This window comes from Drosophila rhopaloa, unplaced genomic scaffold (assembly GCF_018152115.1).
Source record: "Drosophila rhopaloa isolate 14029-0021.01 unplaced genomic scaffold, ASM1815211v1 contig_155, whole genome shotgun sequence".
In the NCBI taxonomy this organism is placed as follows: domain Eukaryota; kingdom Metazoa; phylum Arthropoda; class Insecta; order Diptera; family Drosophilidae; genus Drosophila; species Drosophila rhopaloa.
The window spans coordinates 5,375,153-5,398,683 of record NW_025335034.1 but is presented as its reverse complement, the minus strand read 5'-3'; the positions used below and the strand labels follow the sequence as shown (position 1 = coordinate 5,398,683).

At 41.9% G+C, this 23,531-nt stretch overlaps 1 protein-coding gene across 1 annotated transcript; it reads left to right on the top strand.

Moving 5' to 3' along the window:
• The first annotated feature begins 152 nt into the window (after nt 1-152).
• LOC108047175 (neurogenic locus protein delta) lies at nt 153-23,531 on the top strand. Its single transcript, XM_017127272.2, has 6 exons — nt 153-850; nt 6,465-6,776; nt 11,022-11,088; nt 14,892-15,140; nt 18,132-18,186; nt 20,380-23,531. Exons 1-6 carry the CDS (start codon nt 794-796, stop codon nt 22,139-22,141), a joined length of 2,502 nt encoding a protein of 833 aa, XP_016982761.1. The 5' UTR covers nt 153-793; the 3' UTR covers nt 22,142-23,531.

The window sequence follows — 23,531 nt, the reverse complement described above, 5'->3', positions numbered from 1 at the left end:
GTGCAATAGAGCGAGATGCAGCTAGCGCGGTAGAGAAGGAGAGCATGTGAGAGAGCGCAAGAGAGAGATCAAAATGAGCACGGTATATTTTAGTACTTTTCGTGGAGGTAAAACTATAGGGGACTTGGATTCGGTTTTGGACGTTAACGGCATTAAGTTTTTCAACTCGGCCGCGCGAATAACTCAAGAACGGCAGCTCCCGAAGGCAGCTACAGAGCATTTTGAAAAACACAAGTCCCCGATTCGATTCGCGACTCAAAATCATTCAGTGTGTGACGCGAACTGCCAATGCAATAATTTCCAACGAATCTTGGCAGTTCTTATTTAAAAATTATATTTAAAAAAAGTGCCAGAACCAAGAAATAAATAAATGATCTTTTGATTTTAAGAGAATAATATAAAGTGTTTCCGCAAAATAAAAACGAAAGAATCGCGACACCGTTAGTTCCCTCTCTCACTTTTCCCTTTTGCGCTTTCTTGCGTGAAAAGGAGGAGATACGCGAAGTTCGCGAAAAAGCTAAAATTCGCGACACTTAAAAATAAACATACTCGAGGAAATCACAAGAAAAAATGTGGCGCGTGCACGTGTAGCTTGCAACATAACAAAACAACGAAAATGCTAAAAGCGAATTGCAAAACCATGTGCGACAAGTAACCAATAAAATACACAATAATAAATACAATAAACAATTTGAGTAGTTGCCGCACACACACACACACAGCCCGTGGATTATTACACTAAAAGCGACACTCCACTCAATTCAAAAAACCAGCAACAAAAACAGCAATAAACATGCATTGGATTAAATGTTTATTAACGGCATTCATTTGCTTCACAGTCATTGTGCAGGTGAGTTAAAGCCCCAGGAAAAGCCCACATTTTCCTTCCAACATGTTGTGTTTTTCGGCTCTTTTCCTTCCTGCGCATGCGTGCCGCCGAATTTTTGCAGCTGGCGTGGTGTGCGCGCATGTGTGTGTGGCCTTAAAGGAAGAAGCTATTAAAGGATTAGGGTTGCCAGGCAACTTCACAGTAGTAGAAGTTCTTTAGATAGCGTGTGGGTGGTTTAAAAATAATTTTAAAATATCTATTTTTTAAAGGTTTAGTGGTTTAGAGTCCTAACGTGTCCCTTATTTTATTTTTCAAACGCTTGTAATTTGAGAACTTTTTAAATAGAAACAGCTGAGCTGAAATTTAAGCGGGTTGGCTTTTAGGGGTGGAAACTTTGCATCGGATCACCCTTTTCTGAATATGTATTTTTAGATGAAAACTAGTTTGGAACACAAACGAGGCGAGGCCAATGGCAAAACAGGTCCATCCCCAAAAAATTGTTGAATACTAAAAGACAGAAGAATATATCATATATCAGTTGAACAGAAATACAAAAAATTGCGGGAAATCCTGAGACAATGAATTTAGATGTTACTCCAGATTACATTACTTTTTGGAAACAATTTTTTGTGAATATCTTTTGTGAACACAACTTCGTGTTTATTTTATTAGAGCAATTGCAAATCGTTTTAAAGCTAATATGGTTGTTAATTTAAATTTTAAATTAAATATTTCCTTATTATTTGGACGTTGTAGTTTAGTCCTTATTTCTTTGGCTTATCTTTTTTCTTGTGTAAAAACACAGATAATCAAAGTCTGCCTCAACATCAAAATTTACCACCAACGGCGTATGCCTCTTGAACAGCAACAAAAAATGTTAAAACTGCTCGATTTCAATATGAGGCTTTAGTGCAGTGGAGTACGAGCCGATGTTAAAAAGTTGATGATGCTGGGCAACATCTGCCGTTGTCGCTGTCATCTCCTTTCCTTTTTCCCCGCTTTGCATGCGCTTTTTACAAGCGATTTTTTCGGTTTACTTTACGCTCTGCGTAGGTCAACGGCGACACATGCGCAGCTTCACTTGCTTCGCTTCTCGTCTTTCTCCTTGCGATTCTTTTCTGCCATGCTTTCATTGATCTTTAACGCCAGCATCCCATGGTTACACGGATAAAAATGGATGTTCCACCTAAAAATGAACAGATTTAAAACAATTTGTAATTGCTTGTAGAGAGTTATCATCTTAAAGAATATATTTAAAGTTTTCCAATTTTGTTCTGTTAATGTATTTGGCGAAGATTTCTACTTGGTTATTAACAACCAAAGCAAATGAATTTATTTAAACTTATTCATTAAAAATTAATATTATTATGATAAATATAATCATCGAAATAAAGACCCAGGCTATAAAGACTTTCAATAACATTATTCTCTAGCAATGGTATTGCCCATTTATTTACTGTGCACATTGCATGTGCTCTTTACCTCCTCCACACTCCCCACCTCTCATTATTTTCGCCCAACTTTGGCACGTTGCGTGCTTTACTCCACTGTTCGACCAGCTTCTTTTTTTGCAGTCTTTTATTTTAGTCGCTAATTTTAACAACGTTCCAAAAAAGTGTCTCGACGCCAACCTCCTGGGGTCTTAGGACCAGCTGAAAATGTTTCCCCCATATATAGAAACATCTGCCCCGAGAGGATCCCTAACTCTGACTCATTTCCCACTGAAACAATAGGTGGAATAGTTTAATTTGCCATTTAAAATAATATCTCGGGCAATTAGCCCGCCATTAGCAAATGCAATTTAATTCAATTTTCTCCTTATTCTGTAAAGTATTATATTCTCACAATTTCTCGACCCTTTCTTGTCCCATGCTGCGTTTAAATTTCAATTTAACTATCAAATAACCGTAGTCGCCTTGTCTTTGGGTTTTGCATTTATGCAATTTTCATATTAACATTGAGCGCCGAAGGAATGGAAATGAATGAATGAAGACGAAGACTCGTGGGGGATCTTTCGTAGTCTCTCTGCTCTACTCATTCTCCGTATAACATAATTAATTGCAATTTAGAAGCCAAAGAGGAAGACGACTCCCACACAATGCGATGATTCACTTGCGCTTGTAACTGTTTCCCAAGCCCGTTGTTAACGGTTGATTATGATGATGAATTTAAATGATTAATAAACAACTTACAGAGTTGGGGCATCAAAGCAAACACCTGTAGGAAAGTCGAGGAAAAGCTAGGGAAAATTATAATAAAAATGCGTGCTTTCATACATTTTTATGTCCCCTTGTGTTATATTTTCTTTTCTTTTTTTGTACAAAAACTGTCTGTCAGTCAAGGCAAGTTGACGTGGAAATGGCAAAAAAGAAACGAAGAACTAACTAACTAGTCGCTTCAAGCCTGAGTGATCGCAGTAAAAATAGGAGTAGTGGAAAGAAAAAGAAACAGAGACAAAGAACGGCTCAAGCAAAAGGTAAACAATGCAACGCACTATTTTCTAACACTTTAACAAGTGTCTGTCTCCCACCTGAGAGGTTGGCAGTTCCAACTTTCAAGTTCCACCTGGGGAAACTCTCGTACCCCCTTTTTTACCTTTCGGTTCTTTAGACGCAGTGGAGTTTGGAGTTCATAGTTGAAGGCAAAGGCAAATAAAAAACGGAAAAATAACAATTACAAGTGTACATGTGCCAAAGTTATGAAGAAGATTGTGCAAGTGGTAGCTGAATATGTAACATATAAGTTTTCATGTTTTCATTAATTTCTTCAGGGCACTTGGAATTTGTTCAGAAATATTAAGAACTGTTGTTTATGAATGATGATTCCTTTTATTATTGGTATTATTTCACTAAACGAGTAGTTTCCATAACTTCAAAGTTCAATATAATAAAATTGTAAAATAAATTAAATAAAATGCACATAAAAGAGGACTGGTTAATAACACAGTTATAAAATATAAACTATTTTCCCCCTTTTTTTTATTTTTTCTTAATTCCCTTGAAAGCCTAATAATATTAGCCGCATATTTTAAGGGACCTTAAAATAGTGTGAGAAACTATAACCAAAATTGGTGTCAAATGCTGGACAAAACTATTGTGGTTTTAACGATTGCACTTTTTGTTTTGTTTTGCTTTTGCTTCCCACCATCTTTAAAGTGTGTGTGAATGTTTGTTCGGTGTTATGCAAATTGATTTGCTTGCTGTTGTTTTTTGTTAGTACATATTGTGTCAACGGCTTCGCCTTTGTTTGTGTTCGTTTTTTGTTTATCTCTTTTCTTTTCGTTTAGTTTAGTTTGGAGTTCCATTGGCCACGCCTCCGATCCCCCGCCTTCCACCTTTCTAACCTTCCTTCCGCTCAATAGTTTTTATCCCCCTTTCTTTATTTTCTTTTTATTTTTCTTTTATTAATTCAGACGCATCGTTTGGCTTGATTGTCTATTAATTCTTTTTTGCCTGCTTCTTATTCTTGTTTTTTTTGCGCATAATTATGCTCTTCTTCAAAGCGCCGTAGAAAACAAGTTTTTGCTCTGGGAGAGCCGCTCTCTCACTCTCTTTCCCTCTCTCTTTTTGGAGCAGCTGCAGCTTGTAAGCTTAAACACACACTAGCAAACACGCGACTCCAATTCACTTTTAAGTCACGTTTTATCTCTTTTTGCGCTCAGCTGACAACAACAACTACCGCCCTCCCTCTCTCTGTTAAACTGTTATAGCTTTGGGGCTTCTCTCTCTTAGCGATCTTTCAATATGGCTGCATGCACTGCTCTTCTTCACCTGGCTTTTATTCGCTTACACCTTTTGCTGTTGCGCTCTCGCTCTCCGCGCTCCCTGGCTCTTCCCGTCTCTTTCCCTCGTTTTAACCATCAATGTTGACCGGCAAAATCGTATGCCGTGGGAAACAATTCGGTTTTACTTGTACATTTTTTCATCGTTTTTCTCTGACGTCGAGGCGACGTCGCTGCCTGTTGCTGCTGCTTCTTTTATTTAATTTTTTGTTGTGTTGTGTTTTTTCTGCTGCTCTTTTGCGTCCGTTTTGTTTTTGTTGGTTGCTTATTAATACATACACAGAGAAAAAAAAAGATTAAATAGAAGTTTACCTTTTTACCTATTAAATCAAGATGAATAACAAGGCTAATTTTTATTCTTCCGATGTTAAATATAATTCTAAAATGTTCCAAAATATCAATAAGACTTTTTTACACATCAAATGTATGTGCTTAATCGTAGTATCATGAAATTAAATAACACATTAATTTTTTCATTCTGTTTCTTTGGTTGTTTTGTGCCCGCGTTCGTGGCCTAAGTCTTTCGTTTTGGCGTTTACATTCGATTGGTTTGCCCTCTCTTTCGCTCTAAATTCCCTTACAATTACAATTGGAAAAGCCTTTGAACAATGTTAGCGCCAGCTTTAGCTCTATTTTCCGACTGAGATTACACCTGTGTGATTCGACACAGCATCTGTGGACCGCACTTCTGCTTAATTGAGCAATTAAACACCCGTGTTCCTACAAAAGCGAAGAGGAAAACCCACAAAACTTCCCAAGCCACATGTGGAGCACTCGACTATAAATAAGTGAGAAAGAGAGAAGGCGACTCACTGCTGTGCTCATGTCTTGTTAACAATTAAATTGTCGTTTTAACAAGCTTCACTTGTTGTGGCTGAAATGTTAATTGCCGAACAGTTATAGAAAACGGAGCAATAACTCCGCAGTGCGCCTATTTTTGGTCATTGGTCGCTTGTCTCGCCCATTTATGGCCCTGATGATGAAGTCATAATTAAGTTTTAAGTGACAAGTCCAAATCGAGGTGTAATGGCAATTTCCCTTCGAATTTCCCACTCAGGGATATTGTTGAAAACGTAATTTTTTAAAATTTGTATAAGGTTCTATGAACAGGAGGCGGAAAGCTTAATTTTTAAAAATATTTTTCACTTTGCTAGTACAAAATAATTATATATAAATTACCGAAAACTATAAAGTTTTCCTTTTAAAATATGCGTTTGGTAATTATGGTAACTTCAAGTTTGTCATTTCATTTCACAGCAAATTAAAAAATTCCCTACATGGTAAATATTAAAAAATCAATTAAAATCTATCAATCGACACTTTCGAACACATGCTTGACCCATTTAGCTAATTTCCCTCACACCTCGCTCAACGGCATCGAATTAATTGAGAAATTTATGAGACGACGGCTATCAAACAAATTTGCAAATCCAAATATGCAAATATTGTCGGCGCTTCAAAACGAAAGTCGAGCAGAAAGCCCAGGCCAAGTCGAGCAAGCCAAGTGGAATTTATTGCAAACCGAATCGGACCGAAACGGAGCGGACTGAAGAAAACGACCGCTTGCTGAGCATTTGTCATGTGGCCGGGCTTTTTCGGTTTGGTTTCGGTTCTCGCTTAATATTTCATAAGCCTGTTTTCGTTTTGTCCTTTGCATGGGTCTCTGCTGCTGTTGCCGCTGAAATTCCTCTGCAATTTCAGTTTTTGTTCAAATACCATGCTGAAAGATTTATCGTCTTGTTGGGAGCTGCATTCTTTGTTCTCCGATTTTTGCCCCTCTTTTTTTGTGCCTTAATGAATTGCTTTTTAATTTGATTTGACTAATAAAATACCCCCTTGTTGCATCCGTTGCAGGTTCACAGTTCCGGCAACTTTGAGTTGCGACTGAAGTACTTCAGCAACGATCACGGGCGGGACCACGAGGGCCGCTGCTGCAGTGGGGAGTCGGACTCGGCGACGGGAAAGTGCCTCGGCAGCTGCAAGACGCGGTTTCGCGTCTGCCTGAAGCACTACCAGGCCACCATTGACACCACCTCCCAGTGCACCTACGGGGACGTGGTCACGCCCATTCTGGGCGAGAACTCGGTCAACCTGACCGACGCCCAGCGCTTCCAGAACAAGGGATTCACGAACCCCATCCAGTTCCCCTTCCAGTTCTCATGGCCGGTAAGTAAACAACTAGAATGTGTCGAATAATGCGGGAAAAACCGGGTGTACTAAGCTATCAGAACTTATTACTTTTTTTAAACCAAAAAGAAGAAGTCAAGATTTATTGTGATTACATACATTAAATTAAGGGCTCAAAACACTCTGCCGAACACTTTTTGCTGTCACTGTGCCTGTAAATGGCCTGTGCGGATGGCTTTTATATTTAGATTTGCACAGCGACGACGCCAGTCACTCATTCAGTCAGTCAATAAAAATTTCCAAGTTGTCTTCCTTGCGTTGCGTAGTTTTTCCCCTGAAAACTTATTCGTGCGGCATCTTTGCTAATTTGTTTGGGCTTTTTATAGCCCCTGATCGCTCCCGCGGGAGAACTCCCCTGCTGCCGCGTTTATTTCCGCCGAGCGTCCTTATCGAGGGTTGTTGGCTGTGGCGCACACGCCGCACCAAACATCTGTCGACTATTAAAAATGCGCTGAAAACGCGTGCGCGAACTCCACCACGGCGCACCACCACCATATCACCGTCACCACCATATTCAGCACCACCACCAGTGATCCGATGCGATACTATACTATACGAACTGGCGAGCGACAATTTCCAGATCGCTGGAACACAAGGTTACAACCCACCCCTGTCTCCCGAACTTGCCGTTACTTTTTGCCCTACACTTTCCCGGCTTGACTTCCCAGGAGATATACACATAAACAATCGTGTTTTCCGAAGTTAAACTCTTTGTAACTCAAAAGAGTTCGTAAAAATTCCAGCTCATTTTTTAAAATTAAAAAAAAATTTAAATATTTTAATACAAATTTTTCAAATTTTTAAACTTTTTTATCACATATATGGTGGTGGTTTTAGTTAGGGTTTGTCGACGATCCAAAGAAGCCACCTTTCTGGTGATTTATTTCTTAAGACTTTTAGCCCCCTTTTTTGTATCCCTTTTTAAAGCGCACGTGTGCTCAATAAATTGCTGAAATTTTGAAATACCGCCACAGACGCTCGACTTTATTCTGTTCAGCTCGACTGGCTAAGAAAAATATGTATATCGCAGTTGTGGCGCGGCTCGGCATGCCGTGCATTTCTTAATTATTATTACGACAAGAGGCTCTACAACAACACTCGCTCTAGATGATGATGGTCCACCCTAGAAACGAAGAAGTTACTCAAGCTTCAAAGTATTTTTATGCCAGCAATAACTGGAGTTTGTAACGTATTTTTGTGTCAGTGCGCCCGCAGCTTAAGGGGTGTTTTTACCTCTCTCCTCTTATTTGTGTATTTCCTATCTCGATCCCTCTTTCCATATAGTATATAGTATTTGCTATTTCTCTTTGCGTAGACACTTTACTTCCTAATTGTTCAGAGCTGTGCGCATGTGCAGCGTCACTATTATTATCATTACACACATGTATCTTTAGTGTGCAAAGTCATGGTCCGAAAAAGGGGAGGAAAGTAAGAAGGAAGGCTATTACCACCGGACCCAGGTAGCAAAAGATGTTTGGCACGTGAAATGTGTAAGCTGCATAAATTTTTAGCGGTTAAACTGCGGGTAGGCATAAATAAACAATTAGCCAACTGTGGGCTAGCATAATTAAGTTAAAACGGGCAGTGTCGAAAAGCACGCGCCAAATTGTTGATCTTAGAGCTAATTTAAATACGAGTATAGTAGATAGGGAAAGCATTCTCGAAAACGTTGGTTTGAAGCGTGGTATTTTTAGTTTTTCTAGAAAATGCTAGTTATACCCGTTACTCGTAGAGTAAAAGGGTATATTGTATTCGTGCAAAAGTATGTAACAGCTAGAAGGAAGCGTTTCCGACCCTATAAAGTATATATATTCTTGATCAGGATCACTAGCCGAGTCGATCTAGCCATGTCCGTCTGTCCGTCTGTCTGTCCGTCTGTCCGTCTGTCCGTCTGTCCGTCTGTCTGTCCGTCTGTCTGTCCGTATGAACGCTGAGATCTCGGAAACTATAAAAGCTAGAAGATTGGCATTTTGCATGTAGATTTTAGAAGTTCCTACGCAGCGCAAGTTTGTTTCAAAATGGTGCCACGCCCCCTTTAACGCCCACAATGGCTTATATACGATTTTAAAAATTTAAATATTTCGGAAAAGTAAAAATGCAGTTTTATTGTGTTTATCAATACCTATCGAAATGTAGAAGAAAATTTTCAAATCGGACCATTCGTTAAAAAGTTATGCGTGATCAAAGTTTCTATCTCCATCTCCCTCGCACTCCCTTTACCTGAGTAACGGGTATCTGATAGTTGGGGCACCCGACTATAGCGTTCTCTCTTGTTTTTATTTTAGTAAATAACTTTAATTAACTTTTCCTCTTCTTGGGCTAATTTTATTTTTAGTGGGACACGATTTTCAGGTCTTTGTTTTGCTTTCTAAAATTAGTTTTCTATTTAGGCTTCTAACACATTTTAGACTTTATTTCGGTCGGTTTCTGCGCACTTTCAACTCCAAAATATTTCTAGGTCAAACTATAAACTTAATTATAGTATGACTCTGTCTGGTGCCGCTACTGCTGCACCAACTAATTTAATGTTGCACTTAATTAAAACAACGAAAGACGAGCCACGCATGCCTGACGACACGCCAGAAGATATAGCAACTGATGTTGCATTGGGGGGTTGTCAGCCCTGCCCTGCCACTCCCCTTTTCCTCCCGCCCCCAGCGACTAAAAATAGTGAAGCGATGGCAGGCAGCATTCATGCTCCTCTTGTTCGTATTGAACTTTGCTACTTTTGTCCCCCGACAGACGGTCTTGTCTTGTCTTGTGTCTTCTGGCTGTGTCTTCTGAGAGGCAGTCCCCCTGTGGCTGTTGCTACGTGTCTGGCTACCACTCCTACTCCCGGGTTTTCGAGCCCTGCCGCAGTGCACTTCACCCTATCCAGATCCCTATGCTATATGCTATATGCTGGATATTGACGTTGATATACAGCACCGACGCACGCGATATTCACTAAGCGGCCGCTGATGCATGTTGCCTCATTTATTTTTGGATTCTGGCATACGCCAGTGCGCACGAGTGTCTATAGGTACTCGCAATTTATTTACTTCACTTGCAATCTAAGGGAAGGCTTTTAAGGTGAAAGATTAGAATTTCCTTTTGGGCGAACATTAGGCACTACTTCGATTGGTTAAGACAGGCATAAGAGAATATTCGTTACCGTTGACTTATATGATATCTACCTGTAAGATATAGCAATTTAAACGTATTATTAAATTTAAATATTACATATATTCCCTTCACACCAACTCAAAATCCCGACAAAAGCCACATAAATTGGCCTTATAAAAATTTCCCACAATGGGAAATTTTATGCAGACGACCAGCAATCACGTAGCCACTGTTGAAAACTTTATTTCTCTGCACAATAAAACCAATAAACCATCGCAGCGCTTCATTTCATTTTAACCATTCGTTTGTTATTACCTTTCCTGCTCATTTCCCATTGTGTGCCGCTGGTAAAGCCGATCATCTATGTCTGATTTGCTTCCTGTCGTGCCCATATAAATTTTACGTTTATTCGCAGCGACAAATAGAAGAGATCCGCGAAAAGTGCAATTTCAATGTCTGACACACACCAAATGGCAATGCAATCGTTATGCAATCAATCGGCAACTGTGCCTTATCAACCAAATTAATTCTACATCTCCGGTTGGCAGGCAGGCCCACGCAAAATCGAAAGTTGGTCGAAAAATTAGTCATTTACATGCCATGCAACGCGAATCGAATCGAAACTCGGAGCTCTACGCAATCCAAACTGTGAGCTGTGTGCTACGCCCATGGAAAACCGCTGCAGACACCTCTGCAAAAGTTTCCATCGGCTGGTTTTCGCCTTGCCTCGGATTCAGATTCGGAATCGGATTTTGTGTCATCTCTGCCGGTTTTTCCAGCAGCGCTGCATTCGAAATCAAGTGTGAATTGAGGGCGCTGCCTGCCGGTTGCATTCGAAGTTGCATTTTGCCGATTTGCATTTGAAATGCATTCGCATTGCATTAGATTTTGATGGTCTGGGGGGTTTTCGGGGATTTTGTGTGGGCGGCCAACTTGCTTAGCCGCCTGTCATAATCTCTTTATAATGAGTGCCCACTGTGGGGGCGGCGGAGCTTCCCATTAGCTCGGAATTAGTTACAGCCGATTCGGTTTGATAAGTGCATTAGGCATTAGTGCCTGTCATTTCCCGTTTAGATGTGAACTTTCTTTAACCATTTCCTTTTCTTCTCCGATTTACAGGGCACCTTCTCGCTGATCGTCGAGGCCTTGCACGATACGAACAACAGCGGCAATACGCGCACCAACAGTAAGTAAAAGATATATGTATTTTTATTAAAAATACCTTTCAGGCCGTGAAATTACTTCCTTGAAACATTGCCAAAAGTTATGATGAGCTCATCCTGCTTCCTGTGATCGAAAGCTGTCAAAAAAGCGGCGAGCGATCGCAGCGACCCGCAACTTGATACCTTGCCAGGCTCTAGCTTTTGCTCTTCGCTCAGTGTAAGATTTCCGGGGTATTGAGTGGTTTTAAATAACCAAACAGCACACACGGGGGATAATCGAGGGCCAGACTTTGTCGCCTTTTGTTGTCTGCCTGTTGGAACGGAAGTGTGCTCGAAGTTGAGGTTTGCCCATCCCTCATTTGCTTAAAATGCAATTAAGCCCGAGCTCACGAACTAAACGCTAGTCCAAGGCGATTCCGATTGTCTCGATCGGGATTCGAGATCGCAGAGATCGTGTGTAATCCATCTTGGAAACAATGCTACATGGATCTGTGTGTAGTAACTGATTGTCTTCCAGCGATAAGGACCACACAAGGATCTAGCCAGAGCAGTCCTTGACAAAGCACAACGATTTTTCTTTCTCCAACCATTGAAATCCTCAACTCGGATTTTTAAAAACACTTTTTTGTGGCTGATTTTCCCACACAATTTGATGAAAGAGCAAAGGAGGAGAAGCTACCTGCTTGGGGCCCAGCTACCTGCACTTTCTTTTAGCTCGAGATTTATGGAGTTTTCATAGGAATTTCTAGCATGTTGTTCTCTTTGTTTTTCGTCTCGCCTTTTTCTTCAGCTCGCCCTTTTTCCTATTCGATTTTTCTATATTTAACTTGGCCTATTCCTTGAAGGAATTTTAATTGTTTTGCTTGGAGCTCCTTAACCGATTTTCATTCGCCCTCTCCGACTTCCCGCTGTGCCGCATTGGCTACAGGCTAATTTCCGAGGCGGTCCCAGGCTAATAGATCTTTATCGGTACAAGTATCGCTCTCTACCCCGCCTAACTCCCCAACTCCCCAGCAATTGCAATTTCAATTTCAGCACACCGAGATTTCCTAGTCTCGCCGCCTGTCAAGGATTAATTTCATTATTTAAAAGTATGCAACATAGTTTTTTCCTCCTTTTTCTTTCGCTGCGCTGAATGACGATCTCCCGCATACTTGGACTTGCATAGCAAGTTTACGCCGCAGCATTTTGCCAACGAGTTTAGCTCTTTTTTGTTATATTCATTTAACATAAATTACATAAAGGAGGAGGCGGGGGAGGGGCAACGCACATGGCGACCTTTTCGCCAGGTTTTCGCCCAGAGCCTGAGGCCAGCAAAACGGCCAACAGCCAAAGGAACCGGACCTGCTGGGCAAAAGAATCTGAATCCCAGTTCGAAGGCGCTGGCACTGTAAGAAATTATATTTTTAGCTTGACTATCACATATTAAAATTGTGTGTGAAACATGTCTTGAAGATGCAAACAATTAAAAACAATTATGAAATCTGGTCGAACCGTTTTGCTATTTTTCCATGACATCTAACGAATTGATGACAATTTTCGTACTGTGTAGAAGGCATTGCAAGGTGATTCTCTGGCCTCTCGGCTTGATGCGTTCAGAAATCTTTCAACTCATGGCTCTCGAGATTTTCGCCGGACTCTGGCGGCCTCTTCGGTTTCCTCACCTATCCCTACCTACCAATTAATCTCTGCCAATGCCAAAGTTGTTAGTTGCACGTTGTGGCCGCTGCTCTCCTGGTTCGATGTTGTTAAAATGCTTATCTTTTAATTTTAACTCATTGGATCAAGAAGCGGCAGCCCGGCAACAAGAGCCCAACTTCTCTTTTCGACTTGGCTTCCTTCGATCTTTTCTGTCTTTCTGTCTGTCTGCCACAAAACTTGTCGTTGTTGTTTTCGTTTTTGTTGTCGTCGTGTGTCTTGATAAAATGGTATTTTCGAAAAAATTCCTCAAGTCCAAGTCAGCGATACTTGGGGAGGCGGATGCTGCATATAAAATGGGTGGGGAGGGATAAGGGGGATCGGCAGCGGATCAGCGGATCGGGAGTCAGAGTCAAGTTTGGATTTCTTGTTGCAAATTTGTTGCACACAAATTTCACTCATTTGTTGAGCGCAGCAAATGGGTTGACAAAGCGGTTTTCGAAACAGCATATATTTATGTGTCAAATAGGAATTTCATTTCTCCTTACGCTAAATATTTTAAAAACTGATTTTTGGTTTTTGGTTTACCTAATTACCTCTCTAGAGCAATTTCCACATTGCTAATTTTTGAAAATCTTTACATTTCCGCAATCGTCAGTCACTTTTCCCAGGCATTGCGAAAGTTGTCACACGCCGCTTTTCCACAGATAATTATGAAAATGCAGCTTTGCGTAAATATTTTTACAAAATTTGCCTGATATATTTTATTGCACGTTTTTCAAACTGGCCAAACTGGCCAGAAATTGTGCGTCTCTTGCCGGCTTGTCTAATAACCTGTCATGCCACAAATCCTATGGGCTTTATCGCACTAGTGAGCGAGCGTGTGGTGTGTGTCGGTGCTGCAAATGTAAATAAAACCACACAAAGTACAATTCAATTTTTGGTTTTTTTGCTTTTGTTTTTGGGAATGTTGTCGGCTGGTGCGATTTTTGCATTGAATGCTTTTCCATGTTGTCGGCCCCGTTCGTCGGCAGGTGAAGCACACACACGAGTTGGCCAAAAAATGCAATTGCCAACAGCTAACAGCTAGAGGCTCGAGCAACTGGCTAAGAATTCTTGTTGCCGCATTTGAGTTGTGCATATTTTTGGTAATTAATTAGTGAGTTTTTGGAGTTGCCGAATTTTTTATTTAATATTTTTATTGGCCAACCAGTTGGGCTGCTTGTCAATGGACTCGCTCCATATGTGTGCCTGTGTAATATATAGCTTTGACAATATGGTTTGATATATTTGGGCAAATATTTTTGTCGGTTGCTCAATAGTGGGAGATTGGAAAAAAGGAAAATTTGAACTAGTTATTGCTCATGGTTTCACTTTCACCTACTCTAAATATACTTTTCTCCGGGCTACTTAAATGGGGGTTTCTGTTGTTTTGGGTTGTTCTTCGTTATATGCTTTTAGCTTTGTATTTACAAGCAGATATGTGCTGGATTTACTAGCAGAAAACTTGACTCTGGCTTTAGGATTAGCTCTGGCTTTAGCTTTAGCTGCCTGCAATTCGAATAGTCATGCACCTGCAATTTACTTTATAGACCATGGCATAATGTGGCTGCACATGTATCTGTATCTGCATCGGTGCCAGTATCTGCATCTGTGTAAATGTGCCTGTAGATACGCGACGCACACAAACGAGTTGCCAGCCATCCCAAAGTCGAGACCGGTCGGCGAACAGCTGAAAAATGCCTCGACGAGCTTGGCTGGCGGTCTGCCTGCTGCCTTCTTTTTCTTTTATTTTTTCTTTACATATTTTTTTCTGTTGTTGCTGTATCTTAGCCATGCCCCGTGTCTGTCTGCCAGTTTGCCTCTCTCATCGCCAAATACCAAGTAGTACTCCGTACTCCGTACCCTAACCAAACTGCATACCTCGGCTTGAGCACTTGACTCTGTGACAAGCAATTGCATTTCGGGGTTTTCAAGTTGCTTCGTTTGGTTTCGTTCGATTTCGATTTTTGGCTTTTGGTTTTTGGTTTTTCTATTTCCCATTTGCTGCATTCCAAACAGAGGTTTTTTATGCCCCGAGCGCCATCTCATCGGATCATCTTTAACCCAATTAATCTTCATTAGTCTATCGGCGGGCTCAACTTGTTCTCACACACTTATCGTGGTCCCGATCTCTCTCTACTTGCAGATCTCCTCATCCAGCGGCTCTTGGTGCAGCAGGTACTAGAGGTGTCCTCCGAATGGAAGACGAACAAGTCGGAGTCGCAGTACACCTCGCTGGAGTACGATTTCCGCGTCACCTGCGATCCCAACTACTACGGATCCGGCTGTGCCAAGTTCTGCCGGCCGCGCGACGATGCATTCGGACACTCCACTTGCTCGGAGACGGGCGAAATTATCTGTTTGACCGGATGGCAGGGCGATTACTGTCACAAACGTAAGTAGAAAATGGTTTTTAAATAAGACTATCTGGGTGCGGATTTTTTATAGAAGGTTAAATGTTGCTCGGTACGTTTAAATTAAGGGCAATTGTAAAATAAAGTCATTTGGATAATAAATAACTTATTTGAAGTTAGAAAAAAACATTTTAATTTAACTAATTCCAAATATACTTTTGCATTTGCTGTTACCAATTCGAAATAGTTTTCTTATTACCTAGAAAAGTACCTGCCAGACTTGTAGGTTTCCACCCATTATAAGCTATTCTCCATACTATTATTACATGATTTGTTGAAACATTCACAAAAGCTTAAACCAAAGATACACTTTGTATATCGGCCTTAGATATCCACACGGATCAATAGCCTCCATCCCCACTCCACGCATTCTTTACGCCGAAAGCACTTGGCCCGCTCTGTTTGTTGTTGCTTCTGCCGATCTCCAGATTCAAGTGGCTCAAAACTTAAGTTTATTTTTTTTTTTGCCTGCCAGCTCTCATTATTATTGAAAATCACTTGCTTGTCAAATCAAATGAGATGATTGTACACAATGCCCAAAAACAGGCGGGGGGAAAAAAACGTTTGCTGCTGCTGCCCCAACGAATTAAAGTATAATTATTTTCGAATGCGTACGGGGCGATGAGTTGACAAAATTGAAACTAAAAATTTGAATACAGAAAATGGATATCAAGTGGGGAGAAAAAATCAAAGTCAAACAAATAAATTAAAAATCAATGAAGTTCGGGAAACGAAAAACAAAATGCAAGATGTAGGGAAAAGTCATTTGTCATTGGAAGAACAAAACGTCTAACGAACTGCCGAACTGCCGAGAGCAGAAATTCGGGCAGCCCTTTGTAGTTGGTTGGTAGTCGCTGTTTAGCTACCTTTGCTTTACCAACATTTTCAACTGTGAATCAGAGCAGACACACCACAACACAACACACCATACCAGACCGATGATGATGATGATGATGTGATGATGACGATGATGAGGAGCAGGGCATACAAAAATCTTCCCACGCCAAGTGCAAGGGCCCGGGTTTTTGGACCAAAAAGGTGTGGTGCCGGTGTATCTGTATCGGTGGTGTATCTTTGTCTGCGTAAGGGGTCCACTCGCACAGATACAGATGATCAAGGCTTGAGTTTGGGTTTGGGTTGGTTCGGTTCATCGTCTGCATGCCGAGCATTTCTGAGGACCCGAGAAGAGTCGACCCAAGAACAAACTTCCTTTAGGGCTGTTGTGGCAACGTCTGATTACACCTTAAATGTCGTAGTCTCCTGAAGACGGGCTTCGCTTCGATTCTGCTGCTCCTTCATCACTGCTCCACTCCACTCCTCTCCTCTCTTCCCTTCTGTTTTTTGTGTTTCTGCGCTGCCTTTTTTTCGGGGCAGATAATTTTTGTGTCCTGCTGCCGGTTTAGCAAGTTGCCAGCGGAAGAGGCAGCTGCTCCTGCTTGCTATATTTTATTTTCAACTTAAATGCGCAGAAATGAGCTTAAATTAAGGCACACACTCGCACACATGTGCGAAAATTATTTTCCAGCAGCAGAAGCAGCAGGAGCAGCAAATAAAAAGCCCAAACGTGCAGGCTGCAAAAACAAAGCAGCCGAGAAACAGAGTAAATTGGCCCAAAAGGTCTTGAAGGTTTTTTACATCCCTTTTTGTTTTTCGGCCAAGTGCGTATATGAATGAAGTTAATTTTAAGGAAATGAGCTATTTTGGCCAAAGTTCATGAATGGCAGGCAGCTGGCTGGACGGCCAGTGGGTGCTAAAAAGATACATCTGCGAGATACTTTTTAAAGAGTTTTAAGAACCCAAAGATAAAGTAAAGCCAAAAGTGAAAGTAAGCCGGAAGAGTCTAAATATATATCATTCGATTAGAGCGGATTATCTCTGCCCGAGGGCGTGTGAACTTCTTTTTCACTTTCAGGAAAATCTATTTCCAGCCAGCCTCCATCGTCTGCGGGCGATGGTAATAAAAATCATTGGCAATTGCCAATATTACGCTTTTCTCTATATATATTAAAAGGGGGCTGTGCTGGGTCCACTCCCCCCTCCCCGTGCAGAACACGTTTTTGTGATTTTCTAGCAATTTTCCTGCTGCCGCCGCCGCCGCCGCTTGCTTCTGAATGAAACTCAGTCGGTTTAAAGAGGAGCATCATCATCAGCAGCGGCTCGACTCCTTCCACGTTCTGGGCTCCTTTTGGCATTGCCTTTTTTAGTTTTGTTCACGACTTTTACCCCTTCTCTAGGCCCTTGTGGCAACTCCCCAACTTCCTGCCTTCTGCTGCTTCTCTCGCTGGCCGAAACATGTTTGCCACATTCTTCGGAGAGATCCCAACTCCAGCCCAGCTTCCAATCGAAGTTTTCGTCGAACCTTTTGAGCTTGGGAATCTGTTTTCTGTTTTGGGCCACGGCCTCCGCCTCAGCTGCTCAGCCTGCTGCGACTGCTGCTGCTTCTTCTCCTGGCCATGGGATTATTTCATTTTGTGTGTTTCCTTTTTGGCCTTAGAAACAAGTTATTCCTGCTTGGCTTAAAACACTCACACACTGCCGATCGCCAATGAGTTTGAGAGCCACTGGCCATGATTCATTTTTTATAGTTTTTTTTTTTTACTTCACTTTAAGTCTGTGCTAAAACGTTTTAAACGTTTTCCTATTGTTTAGCGCGCGGCTTTTGTTTTATTTCCCAGAGACATCTGTTTTTTTTTGTCTTTTTTTCATTGCCAGACGCGTGAAAAAGAAAGTTTTTTCGGCACTTCTGCCTCGGAATTGCCTCAATTTGATGGATCTCGATGTCTATGAGTGGGTTGCAGCTCGTCGAGTGGGTGTCCCCCGGGCTTATGTTTTGGTTTTACGGACAGGTGGGGAGTCCATTTCAAAGCCATTTAAGTTTTTAGGAAAGTGTTTCTCCCCCACCACCGCCACCCGTATTGTTTACATTTCAATTAATTTATATTTAAATTTTTCCCCCTCTTTTTTATTTGCAGCCAAATGCGCCAAAGGCTGTGAGCATGGACACTGCGAGAAACCCAATCAATGCGTGTAAGTATTTTATTTGATCGTATTTATTTGATTAGACCATTGTGAGCCAATGCTGGCATATCTGTAACATATCAGGAAATGGCTCGTTTATTTAAATTTTCTAAATGGCTATTGTTTGTTGGAAATATTAACATTTTTGTGACAACAATCAATTAATTTTTCAAAATCCATATTTAAAATTGAGCAATAAGCTGCCAAACTTGAGAGTGTTAGGAAAATGTATTTAATCAAGCCAGCTGTTGCTAACTGCAACTAACGGGGTATTTTGCCTTCAATTTAATGATGGTTCTTGTACTCCTTGTGTTTGCACGTTTTATTTGTTTGTGTTTGTCGTTTGCTTTTTTATGCTTTTGTTTTTTGCCTGCCCACCCAGTAAAAACTACGAGTAAAAACAGCAACAACTATCATGATGGGGCACACCTTTTCAATGTAATGCTGAATGTTTGACTGCTACCGTGAGCTTTGCGAAAAGGGCAGAAAACACTGCTGCTCTTTTATTTTATTTTTATTATTTTTTTTTTTCGTTTTGCTTGTATTTTAATGCACGTTTTTATTCGCTGGTTTGCTCGTTCGGCGACCGCAGAAATTCTTTTGGTTCGGCGCGATGTCATTTGATTTGGCCGGGGTTTTGCATTACAATTTTGAAGAGAAGTAAAAGCCAGGCGTTCAAATTGAATTACAAGTACCGAAGTTTTCCCACATTTTTGCCCATCAAGGTGTAAGCGAACACTTTTGTCGACGCTGGCAAATATTTTCAGATATTTGCAGCATACAATTTCAAAAAAAAACAGCTGCACAGGGGAATAAAGTTCAATACCGCTGCTAGACTCAAAGTTTTTACATAACTTTTCGATTTTTCAAATCATTTTATTCTTACTATTAAAATACAGCTATGCCAATGTTGCCACACTAGCGGCGATCTGCTAAATTGATTTTCAAACGTCGAGAGTAGAGGATGTTGCTCATTATTTATGCATTATGTTGGCCAATAAACATCTCTCACTGCCAGGCGGAAATCAAACATTTTGTGGTCCGCCGATAATTGTGCCAAATAAAAAAGAGCACCGAAATCAACACATCATTGTGTGGAATGGAGTGAAGTAAAGTGATTGGTGGAACTGTTTTGTGAATCGAATTGTTAGCTGGAAACCGCAGATACGCCCGGGTATGCGTGCCACTTAGCCAAGTTGTTTGATGGTGGGAATATTTTAATAATTCTAAGCGCATACAGCACACATTTGCTAGTTGGCAACGCGACTGCTGCTTTTTTGACATTTCTTTGTGTACACACTGGCTGACGCATATCAATTACTACTTGTCTCCCAGTCTGTCTGTTTGTCTGTTACTTGTCTCTCCAACTCCACCTCCACCTCCTCCACCCACTCCGCTTCCTCTATCAACAGGTTAGCTGTCTTGGTTTGAATTATTAACTATTGAAATCTTTGTGGGTGAAGGCTTTTTTTTGTTGTAAGGCATTGCAGTTGGCAACTCTTGCATCTGGCAATGCGTGCATGTGCGTGCGTGCGTGCTTTACTTGTTGCAGAGGAAACACTTTTTTCTTTTTTGGCTTGAAATCAATTTATGATCGTGAGAAATGCAACAATTTTGTGACTCCCTCAGCTCTCTCTTTCTCTTCTTCATTTTCAAGTGTGCGGATATGACTTCTTGCAGAGACATTCGTTTTATTTCAATTGCGAACGAGACTTTTTCAAGTTGACAAGCCGTCTTCCTTTCCCTGTGTCTCTTCATCTGCCTTGCTCTTTTCTTGCCCATCTTCTGCCTCTTTTTCGACTGCAATCAAGCGTGGCATGCAAACAAGTGTACGTGGGGGAGGGAGCGGGATGCAGAGATGCGTGGAACAGTTGATGGAGCACCAGCCCTCCCTCCTGCTCACTCGCATTTAAAAGTCAAAAGTAAACCAGCGCTCGCGGCGCTTCAATAAACAGAGTCAAAGATCTTTAAGTGTATTTGTGGATTTCTTTGAGACCTCTGAAAAATAAATGAAAGAGCGATACACAATGTTTTCGAATGTGTTTTGTTCAAGAATAAGTTCGCTAGGAAGTTGTAGTGTCTAATAAAAGGTAGTTAGTTATAGTAACTTAAACACACTCGCGATTAGACCGTTATTTCATACACCAATCAACCTACAGTCACACTAACCCGCAACTTTTACCTTTCTCTCTCTTTTTACAGTTGTCAGCTAGGTTGGAAGGGAGCTTTGTGCAACGAGTGCGTTCTTGAACCGAACTGCATCCATGGCACCTGCAACAAACCCTGGACCTGCATCTGCAATGAAGGATGGGGTGGCTTGTACTGCAACCAGGATTTGAACTACTGCACCAACCACCGACCCTGCAAGAATGGCGGAACCTGTTTCAATACCGGCGAAGGCTTGTACACCTGCAAATGCGCTCCCGGATTCAGTGGCGATGATTGCGAAACTGAGATTTACTCCTGCGATGCCGACGTGAATCCCTGCCAGAATGGTGGAACCTGCATCGATGAGCCACCCACGAAAACGGGCTACAAGTGTCGTTGTCCCAACGGCTGGAGCGGAAAGATGTGCGAGGAGAAAGTTCTCACCTGTTCGGATAAGCCCTGCCATCAGGGCATCTGTCGCAACGTTCGTCCCGGCTTGGGGAGCAAAAATCAGGGCTTTCAGTGCGAATGTCCCATCGGCTACAGCGGACCCACCTGCGAACTCCAGCTGGACAACTGCAGTCCGAATCCCTGCATAAACGGAGGTAGCTGTCAACCCAACGGAAAGTGTATGTGCCCAGCGGGATTTTCCGGCTCCAAGTGCGAGACCAACATTGACGACTGTCTTGGTCACCAGTGCGAAAATGGAGGCACCTGCATCGATCAGATCAACCAATATCGCTGCCAATGTGTTCCCGGATTCCATGGCACCCACTGCAGTAGCAAAGTGGATTTATGTCTCATCAGACCGTGTGCCAATGGAGGAACCTGCTTGAACCTAAACAACGATTACCAGTGCACTTGTCGTGCGGGTTTCACCGGCAAGGATTGCTCCGTGGACATTGATGAGTGCAGCAGTGGACCCTGTCATAATGGAGGAACCTGCATGAACCGTGTCAACTCGTTCGAATGCGTGTGCGCCAATGGTTTCAGGGGAAAACAGTGCGATGAGGAGTCCTACGACTCCGTTTCCTTCGATGCCCACCAATACGGAGCCACGACGCAAGCCAGAGCCGATGGGTTGACCAATGCCCAGGTGGTGCTGATTGCCGTTTTCTCAGTGGCCATGCCCTTGGTGGCGGTGATAGCGGCCTGCGTGGTGTTCTGCATGAAGCGGAAGCGTAAGCGTGCCCAAGAGAAGGACGATGCGGAGGCCAGGAAACAAAACGAGCAGAATGCGGTCGCCACAATGCATCACAATGGCAGCGCAGTGGGCGTGGCATTGGCCTCGGCCTCTCTGGGCGGCAAAACCGGCAGCAACAGCGGACTGACCTTCGATGGCGGCAACCCGAACATAATCAAAAACACCTGGGACAAGTCGGTCAACAACATTTGCGCCTCGGCTGCAGCGGCAGCGGCTGCGGCGGCAGCAGCGGACGAGTGCCTAATGTACGGCGGATATGTGGCCTCGGTGGCCGATAACAACAATGCCAACTCAGACTTTTGTGTGGCCCCGCTGCAAAGGGCTAAGTCGCAGAAGCAACTCAACACCGATCCTACGCTCATGCACCGCAGTTCACCGGCAGGCAGCTCCTCCAAGGGAGCGACAGGAGGAGCCCCGGGAGCGGCGGAGGGCAAGCGGATCTCCGTTCTCGGCGAGGGATCCTACTGCAGCCAGCGTTGGCCCTCGTTGGCGGCGGCGGGCGTGGCGGGAGCCTGCTCATCCCAGCTGATGGCCGCCGCTTCGGCAGCGGGAAGCGGTGCGGGGACGGCGCAGCAACAGCGATCCGTGGTCTGCGGCACTCCGCACATGTAACTCCAAAAATCCGGACGGGTTCCAGGGTAATCCAGAGATATCCGTATGGAGCTAACAGCACACACACAAAGAAAAGACTGGGTTGGGTTCGAAATGTGAGAGAGACGCCAAAATGTTGTTGTTGATTGAAGCAGTTTAGTCGTCAGGAAAAAATGAAAAATCTGTAACAGGCATAACTCGTAAACTCCCTTAAAAATTTGTATAGTAAGTAGCAAAACTGTGACCCAGCAGTTTCGATCGTTTGAGATATCATTGTTTCCAACTGGAACACTTTTATAGATTTTATAAAATGCAATCTTAGGAATCATTAATTTGGAGACCGTAAACTTTGAATTTAAATTTTAAAATATTGATCTAACTAAATACTCGATCGACACTACAAACGGGTAACAGTTTTTGCACCCTTGATTATTCCAATGGACTGACCTAAGCATAAAGTTGTACACCATAAAGGCAACCTTTCAAAATTAAAAACTTTTTGTTTTTGACACCCCAATATCCCCTAAAAAGAAAAATCACTTGACCAATTGCTTGCTAGAATTTAGACCAAGACCAAGAACCACTGGACGACAGAGTCAAAAAGACGACTCTGCACAAGTTTTGACGTTTTGCATGTTACTGAAAAATCTGCTTCAATTTAATCTATTTTTTCACTTAGTTTGGAATAAATTGTAAATATTAATGGTAGTAGCCGTAGCCTACGCGTAAATGTAAACTAATGCTAAACCGATTAAAAAGAAACCTCCTCATTGACGCCGCCCGAGACATGGCTGCTTTTCTATGCAAGGCAGTCGGTCGGATCGGGCGATTTGTATATAGTACTCATAGGTCACATCGATATACGACATGGATAAGAGAAAAAGATGAAAAGCCACACAAAAAAACTACTTAAATTGACACTATCTCGACTATTTAGTTTCTAACTATGTATATGTAAATGTAGCGAACGAAGAGAAAACTAAACTTAACTCAACTTTAGCTTAATGTTAATTTAAAGACCCCACACAAACAAACATGCGAAGACAAGCAAAACATTTAGTGATTCTATTTTAAGTACTTCTAATTTACCCTACCAACCAATTATTTTTTTTCGATTTTTAAACTTATTATTTTAATCTTTATTTTTTAATTTTGTCCACCTTCAAAACCTATCATATTTTGGCCTATTCCGATTTGGAGCATTTATCAGCGAATGAAGTCAATAATATTTGTAGTTAGCACCTAACTGTAAACGAAATGTATTGAATTTATAAATTGTAAGTTGAAAAGCAAACAGATTTCATGAAAACTCAAAAACTGAATTGGAACAAAAAAAAATAGAAACAAAAAGCTAAGCAAAACGTGAATGAAATATACAAACAAAAATATACAAACACAAAAAAAATGAAAA

What these genes read in the sequence shown, in the direction of transcription:
- LOC108047175 (XM_017127272.2), top strand. Translation starts at nt 794, where the DNA reads ATGCATTGGATTAAATGTTTATTAACGGCATTCATTTGCTTCACAGTC. An exon ending in CGGCAATACGCGCACCAACA is followed by an intron (nt 11,089 to 14,891) that starts GTAAGTAAAAGA and finishes CTCTACTTGCAG; the next exon opens with ATCTCCTCATCCAGCGGCTC. An exon ending in GGGCGATTACTGTCACAAAC is followed by an intron (nt 15,141 to 18,131) that starts GTAAGTAGAAAA and finishes TTTTATTTGCAG; the next exon opens with CCAAATGCGCCAAAGGCTGT.